Genomic DNA, 8,652 nt, shown 5'->3' with positions numbered 1-8,652 from the left:
CATAAAGAAACAGTAAGGTGTCTTGCATCCTCTTCCATCTTGTGTACAATTCCAAGATATTGGGACACACCCATTCTTTGTGGCAAGGACGAGAGGGTGTGATTTTCCGAGTATCATCCAGTCATTTGCTACCTACCAGGATCAATTGCACTTTGAGCACCAACCAGTAAACATGCATTTCAGTTTTCCAAACCAGAATGAGACATACGCATTCGTTTTTAAACCTGTCAGATGACAATTTAACAAGTGCTGGTACACAATCTAGAAGTAAATACTTGCAGCAGCCCCTTTTGAGTTTTCAGAAATGTTTCAAAGTTCTACCAGAATATTATGTCAATACTGGCAAGATATTGTTTAGTTAATTTTGATAGCAGTTGACAACCAGGGTATAGGCTTAAACATCTTCAGTATTTAGCACTCAAGAGTAATATCTCAGGAGAGTAAACACTACATTGTGCAAGGCAACAGTGAAGGTAGCGCTTACTAAAGTTTCAATAAAGCAAATCACCATCTAACAGATGGGAATCAGTTTGCATATCATGCAAAACATCAACATAGGACAAGACCAATATGTAGAACAAAAGAACACATTTATTTTCATTGCTGGATCATCCCGTTCCCAGTTGGTTTGACCTCCTGGGGAACCTTCAGCATCCAATGCATTTAGTCCAGCTGTGAAAAAGCAATTTCAGGGTTAGATTCATGTAAAGATTTACAACTTCTGTCAATAGAATGGTATTGTAGAATATCATTAGGTACACACTTTTATTCATAATATAATCAATAGGTTAAGTATCTAGCTAGTGATATACAACGCATTCGGAAAGTATTCAGACCCCTTAACTTTATTCAAAAAAAATGTACGTTACCGCCTTACATAAGTATTCAGATCCTACACTCAAATACTTTGTTGAAGCACCTTTGGCAGCAATTACAGCCTCGAGTCTTAGGTATGACACTACAAGCTCGGCACACCTTTATTTGGGGAGTTTCTCCCATTCTTCCAGGCAGACCCTCTCATGCTCAGTCAGGTTGGATGGGGAGCGTCGCTGCACAGCAATTTTCGGGTCTCTCCAGTGATGTTGGATTGTGTTCAAGTCCAGGCCACTCAAGGACATTCAGAGACTTGTCCCGAAGCCACTCCTGCGTTGTCTTGGCTGTGTGCTTAGGGTTGTTGTCCTGTTGTAAGGTGAACCGTCGCCCCCAGGCCGAGGTCCTGAGCAGGTTCTCTCTCGATCCTGACTAGTCTCCAAGTCCATGACACTGAAAAACATCCCCACAGCATGATGCTGCCACCACCATGCTTCACCGTAGGGATGGTGCCTGATTTCTTCCAGATGTGACATTCAGGCCAGAGTTTAATCTTGGTTTCATCAGACCAGAGAATCTTGTTCCTCGTGGTCTGACAGTCCTTTGGGTGCATTTTGGTAAACTCCAAGCGGGCCGTCATGTGCCTTTTACTGAGGAGTGGCTTCCGTCTGGCCACAACCCTAAAGGCCTGATTTAGCAGAGTGTTGCAGAGACAGTTATCCTTCTGGAAAGTTCTCCCATCTCCACAGAGGAACGAACTCTGGAGCATTGGGTTCCTGGTCACCTCCCTGACCAAGGCCCTTCCCCCCCAATTGCTCAGTTTGGCCGGGCGGCCAGCTCCATGAAGAGTCTTGGTTCCAACTTCTGCTATTTAAGAATGATGGTGTCCACTGTGTTCTTGAGAACCTTGAATGCTGCAGAAATGTTTTGGTACCCTTCCCTGATCTGTGCCTTGACAATCCTGTCTCGGAGCTCTACAGACAATTTTTCCCACCTTGCGGCTTGGTTTTTGCTCTGACATGCACTGTCAACTGTGGGACCATATAGACAGGTGTGTGCCTTTCCAAATCATGTCCAATCAATTGAACTTACCACAGATGGACTCCAAGTTGTAGGAACATTTCAAGGTTGATCAATGGAAACAGGACACACCGGAGCTCAATTTTGAGTCTAATAGCAAAGGATCTGAATACTTAAGTAAATAAGGTATTTGCAAACAATGTGTTGATTGTGGGGGGAAAACGAATTGTATCAATTTTAGATTAAGGTTAATGTAAGTGTGGAAAAGGGGTCAATATGAATGCACTGTAACTGCCCAATGTTTGGTAAACCACCTGTCCTATGCATTCTGAAGCAGGAATTCCTTTACCGCTGACGTTACCACATTCAACAATGTCAACAACTAGCCAACGGTGACTTACAGTGGATATAGAGTACAAAGCAAATACTCGCCTTAACAAAGCCGATGTCGTTCGCGTACTGCCTGAAGCACTGGCGGCACATGTTGAGCCCGTATTTACGGATCAAACCGTGTCTGTTCGAGCATACCCGGCTGGAAAACAAAGAATAGAAATATTAGTCAAGAATGATGAACGATTTAATAAAAGTGCCCAGTAAGTTCAAGCTCATTCAAAGTTAACCAGCCAACGACGTTACCTAACTAAACAGTGTTAGCAGCAGATAAACTTGTAATTTTCACATTTAGGGGTCTAGTTATGACAAAAAGACGTTCTCACTAGCCACGTCACTGTACTTGATTAGATAGTACTACAAGCTGGAAATAGCCAACGTTAACATGCGCTAAAAATGTGAGGCTCAGCGTTGTTGCACATCAACCGCCATATTAGCTCGAGCGAAGCCCTCATGTGGTTCAAAATGTACACCAAGAATTTGGGTCCGTGAAAATCTACCGGACTCTAAAATTCACTCCAAATAAAATTCTAAACGATATATTGAAGATGACTGACCAGGATCGGGATCCCTGACCGAATTTTCTAGGATGACTCCAATAGAGCTGCTGATGACCCATCTTGTCTCTTTTGCTCGGATGTCAGAAAGGAAGGAATACGGGTGCGCATGCGCCAATAAAAATGTTCTTCCGGGCGTCTTCCGCCCACAATGCATAGCGGGAAACATCGCATTGGGTGCATTCTTGTAGTACACCTCTAGATGGAGACAACAACCTGCAGCAGCATCAACAACCCAATCTAGAGCCTGGTGCTGCAATTGTGGACTTGAATAGATGCTGAATTTATTACATTTCCCCAATAAGCCACACCGCTCGCGCGAACGTTGCAAAATACATTTTGAAAACTATGTTGTTCAATTATTGCACCCACACTGCTCGCTCGAGTCAACGAGCGTCTGCGTTGCCAAGGGCTAAAATAGAAGTCATTCCTATTTCTGACGCAGATCACGCTGCAAGTCCTGCCTCTCCCATCTCCTCATTGGTTTATAGAAGCAGGTACCCACTTGCCATCTCCTCATTGGTTATACCCACGTGGGTGATTGAAAGACAAACTGTTTTGCCGGTTGTCATGGTAATACTATGAATTGTAGATGCCAATCACCATATTAGTTCAAAGATGAAAAAGCCTGGAAGGAGGAGAGATGACTAGAAACGATTCGGTTGACCGTTTTATGTGTGGATTAATTGTCAGAGTAGAGGTCCTTGTGCATTTCAGGTAAAATAACAACTCAATGTTTATATCCCAGGACAAATTAGCTAGCAACAGCAAGCTAGCTAAATAGGACAAATTATCTAGCAAGTGCAGGCTAACTAGCTAAATTGCCATACATGTTTAATGCTTTTCGACCTGTCCCCAAATTAATGTCATTGGTTCAGTTTGTTTTCATATTTTAACCTGCGTGTCGTGATTGCGTTTGCTGTAGGGGGACAAAATAAATTTATGCACGATAGCGCACGATGGCACACGCGCGCAGCCGGTTTGGGTTCCGTATGAAATAGAAGTCCTTTCTATTTCTGACGCAGATTGCGCTGCAAGTCCTGCCTCTCCCATCACCTCATTGGTTTATAGAAGCAGGTACCCACGTGCCATCTTCTCATTGGTTATACCCACGTGGGTGATTGAAGGAGGAACTGTTGCCAGTTGTCATGGTAATACTATGAAAGTTTAGATGCCAATCACCATATAAGTTAAACATGAAAAAGCCTGGAAGGAGGAGAGATGACTAGAAACGATTCGGTTGGCAATTTTATGTGTGGATTAATTGTCAGAGTAGTGACAATATTGAAAACAATTGTCAGAGTAGAGGCATTTCAGGTAAAATATCAACTCAATGTTTATATCCCAGGACAAATTGGCTAGCAACAGCAAGCTAGCTAAATAGGATAAATTATCTAGCAAGTGCAAGCTAACTAGCTAAATTAAATGTTTAATGCTTTTCGACCTGTTCCCAAATTAATGTAATTGGTTCAGAGTTTGTTTTGATATTTTAACCTGCGTGTCGTGATCGCGTCTGGTGTAGGAGGACAAAATAAATGTATGCACGATGGCGCACGGTCGAAAAGCATTAAACATTTATGCAATTTAGCTAGTTAGCTTGCACTAGCTAGCTAATTTGTCCTATTTAGCTAGCTTGCTGTTGCTAGCGAATGACTTCTATTTTAGAGCCCTTGGCAACGCAGACGCTCGTTGGCGGGCGAGCAGTGTGGGTGTAATAATTGAATAACATAGATTCCTACATTTATTTTGCAACGCGAGCAGTGTAGTCAGGGTATTAGTGTCAATATTCGGATGAATAGCACAACAAGGCATTTGTACAAGCAGCAATCATTCATTTAAAATGGCATGCTGTTAAATATCTCCTCAAATGCATTCAAGACCTTATGCCTAAGTGGACCCCGTGAGCTGGTTTTGATGCAGGTTCATGGTACAATCATTAATTGACCAGTAAAATGCAAATTAATTTATAACATTTTTGACATGCGTTTTTTTCTGGATTTTTTTGTTGTTATTCTGTCTCTCGCTGTTCAAATAAACCTACCATTGAAATTATAGACTGATCATTTCTTTGTCAGTGGGCAAACGTACAAAATCAGCAGGGGATCAAATACTTTTCCCCTCACTGTACAATCAATAATACAGTAGAAAAATCTGTATACAGCATGTGCAAATGAGTTAGGATAAGAGAGGTAAGGCAATAAATAGGCTATGGTGGCAAATTAATTACAATATAGGAATTAAACAGTGGAATGGTAGGATGTGCAGAAGATGAATGTGCAAGTTGAGATACTGGGGTGCAAAGGAGCAAGATAAATAAATAAATACAGTATGGGGATGAGGTAGATGGGCTATTTACAGATGAGCTATGCACAGGTGCAGTGATCTGTGAGCTGCTCTGACAGCAGGTGCTTAAAGCTAGTGAGGGAGGTAAGAGTCTCCAGCTTCAGAGATTTTTGCAGTTCGTTCCAGTCATTGGCAGCAGAGAACTGGAAGGAGAGGCAGCCAAAGGAAGAATTGGCTTTGGGGGTGACCAGTGAGATATACCTGCTGGAGCGCGTGCTACGGGTGGGTGCTGCAATGGTGACCAGTGAGCTGAGATAAGGCAGGGTTTTATCTAGCAGAGACTTGTAGATGACCTGGAGCCAGTGGGTTTGGCGACGAGTATGAAGCGAGGGCCAGCCAACGAGAGCATATAGGTCGCAGTGGTGGGTAGTATATGGGGCTTTGGCGACAAAAAGGATGGCACTGTGATAGACTGCATCCAATTTGTTGAGTAGAGTATTGGCGGCTATTTTGTAAATGACATCGCCGAAGTCGAGGATCGGTAGGATGGTCAGTTTTATGAGGGTATGTTTGGCAGCATGAGTGAAGGATGCTTTGTTGCGAAATAGGTAGCCGATTCTAGATTTAATTTTGGATTGGAGATGTTTAATGTGAGTCTGGAAGGAGAGTTTAGAGTCTAACCAGACACCCAGGTATTTGTAGTTGTCCACATATTCTAAGTCAGAACCGTCCAGAGTAGTGATGCTGGATGGGTGGGCAGGTGCGGGCAGCGATCGGTTGAAGAGCATGCATTTAGTTTTACTTGCATTTAAGAGCAGTTGGAGGCCACGGAAGAAGAGTTGTATGGCATTGAAGCTCATCTGGAGGTTAGTTAACACAGTGTCCAACGAAGGGCCAGAAGTATTTAGAATGGTGTCGTCTGCGTAGAGGTGGATCAAAGAATCACCAGCAGCGAGAGCGACATCATTGATGTATACAGAGAAGAGAGTCGGCCCGAGAATTGAACCCTGTGGCACCCCCATAGAGCCTGCCAGAGGTCCGGACAACAGGCCCTCCGATTTGACATACTGAACTCTATCGGAGAAGTAGTTGGTGAACCAAGCGAGGCAATCATTTGAGAAACCAAGGCTGCTGAGTCTGCCGATAAGAATGTTGTGATTGACAGAGTCGAAAGCCTTAGCCAGGTCGATGAATACGGCTGCACAGTAATGTCTCTTATCGATGGCGGTTATGATATTGTTTATGACCTTGAGTGTAGCTGAGGTGCACCCATGACCAGCTCTGAAACCAGAATGCATAGCGGAGAAGGTACGGTGAGATTCTAAATGGTCGGTAATCTGTTTGATAACTTGGCTTTCAAAGACCTTAGAAAAGGCAGGGTAGAATAGATGTAGGTCTGTAGCAGTTTGGGTCTAGAGTATCTCCCCCTTTGAAGAGGGGGATGGCCGCGGCAGCTTTCCAATCTATGGGAATCTCAGACGATACGAAAGAGAGGTTGAACAGGCTAGTAATAGGGATTGCAATAATTTCGGCAGATAATTTTAGAAAGAGAGGGTCCAGATTGTCTAGCCCAGCTGATTTGTAGGGGTCCAGATTTTGCAGCTCTTTGAGAACATCAGCTATCTGGATTTGGGTGAATGAGAAGTGGGTGAGGTTTGGGCGAGTTGCTGTGGGGAGTGCACTGCTGTTGACCGGGGTAGGGGTAGCCAGGTGGAAAGCATGGCCAGCCGTAGAAAAATGCTTGTTGAAATTCTCAATTATTGTGGTGGGCAGTGCAGTGCAGTGCAGTGGGCAGCTGGGAGGAGGTGCTCTTATTCTCCATGGACTTTACAGTGTCCCAGAACTTTTTTGAGTTTGTACTACAGGATGCAAATTTCTGTTTGAAAAAGCTAGCCTTAGCTTTCCTAACTGCCTGTGTATATTGGTTCCTAACTTCCCTGAAAAGTTGCATATCACGGGGGCTATTCGATGCTAATGCAGAACGCCACAGGATGTTTTTGTGCTGGTCAAAGGCAGACTGGTCTGGAGTGAACCATTCCTAGTTCTACATTTTTTGAATGGAGCATGCTTATTTAAGATGTTGAGGAAGGCACTTTTAAAGAATAACCAGGCATCCTCTACTGACGGGATGAGGTCAATGTCATTCCAGGATACCCCGGCCAGGTCAATTAGAAAGGCCTGTTCACTGAAGTGTTTTAGGGAGCGTTTGACAGTGATGAGGGGTGGTCGTTTGACCGCAGACCCATTACGGATGCAGGCAATGAGGCAGTGATCGCTGAGATCTTGGTTGAAAACAGCAGAGGAGTATTTGGAGGGTGAGTTAGTTAGGGTGATATCTATGAGGGTGCCCGTGTTTACGGATTTGGGGTTGTACCTGGTAGGTTCATTGATAATTTCTGTGAGATTGAGGGCATCAAGCTTAGATTGTAGGATGGCCGGGGTGTTAAGCATGTCCTAGTTTAGGTCACCTAGCAGCACGAGCTCAGAAGATAGATGGGGGGCAATCAATTCGCATATGGTGTCCAGGGCACAGCTGGGGGCAGAGGGTGGTCTATAGCAAGCGGCAACGGTGAGAGACTTGTTTCTGGAAAGGTGAATTTTTAGAAGTAGAAGCTCGAATTCTTTTGGTACAGACCTGGATAGTAAGACAGAACTCTGCAGGCTATCTCTGCAGTAGATTGCAACACCGCCCCCTTTGGCAGTTCTATCTTGGCGGAAAATGTTATAGTTAGGGATGGAAATTTCTGGGTTTTTGGTGGTTTTCCTAAGCCAGGATTCAGACACGGCTAAGACATCCGGGTTGGCAGAATGTGCTAAAGCAGTGAATAAAGCAAACTTAGGGAGTAGGCTTCTAATGTTAACATGCATGAAACCAAGGCTTTTACGGTTACAGAAGTCAACAAATGAGAGCACCTGGGGAGTAGGAGTGGAGCTAGGCACTGCAGGTCCTGGATTAACCTCTACATCACCAGAGGAGCAGAGGAGAAGTAGGGTAAGGGTACGGCTAAAGGCTATAAGAACTGGCCGTCTAGCACGTTTGGAACAGAGAGTAAAGGGAGCAGGTTTCTGGGCACAATAGCATAGATTCAAGGCATAATGTACAGACAAAGGTATGGTACGAAGAGAGTACATTGGAGGTAAACCTAGGCATTGAGTAATGATGAGAGAGATATAGTCTCTGGAGACATTTAAACCAGGTGATGTCATCGCATATGCGGGAGGTGGAACAACATGGTTGGTTAAGGCATATAGAGCATGGCTAGAGGCTCTACAGTGAAATAAGACAGTAATCACTTACCAGGACAGTAATGGACAAGGCATATTGATATTAGGGAGAGGAATGCGTAGCCAAGTGATCGTATGGGTCCAGTGAGTGGTTGGGCTGGCTGGCTGGGGACACGGCGATTCAGACAGTTAGCAGGCCGGGGCTAGCAAGCTAGCAGTTAGCAGCCCGAGGCTAGCAAGCTAGCATAAGGGCCTTAGAGGGACGTCGCAATGGGGGAAAGTCTGTTTTTGCCTCCTCGTGTGGTGACGTCGATAGACCAGTCGTGGAATTAGTAGGGTTCCAAGTAGCAGAGGGATCCAAGTCCAA

At 44.4% G+C, this 8,652-nt stretch overlaps 1 protein-coding gene across 1 annotated transcript; it reads right to left on the bottom strand.

Annotated features, from left to right (window-relative positions):
• Positions 1–573: 573 nt before the first annotated feature.
• rps29 (ribosomal protein S29) lies at positions 574–2,843 on the bottom strand. Its single transcript, NM_001139600.1, has 3 exons — positions 2,778–2,843; positions 2,263–2,362; positions 574–672 (listed from the first exon to the last, which is right to left on the bottom strand). Exons 1-3 carry the CDS (start codon positions 2,837–2,839, stop codon positions 664–666), a joined length of 171 nt encoding a protein of 56 aa, NP_001133072.1. The 5' UTR covers positions 2,840–2,843; the 3' UTR covers positions 574–663.
• Between the last annotated feature and the right edge of the window lie 5,809 nt (positions 2,844–8,652).

This window comes from Salmo salar, chromosome ssa15, assembly GCF_905237065.1.
Source record: "Salmo salar chromosome ssa15, Ssal_v3.1, whole genome shotgun sequence".
Lineage (NCBI taxonomy): Eukaryota > Metazoa > Chordata > Actinopteri > Salmoniformes > Salmonidae > Salmo > Salmo salar.
The sequence above is the reverse complement of the archived record's forward strand: the minus strand, read 5'-3'. Positions and strand labels throughout refer to the sequence as shown.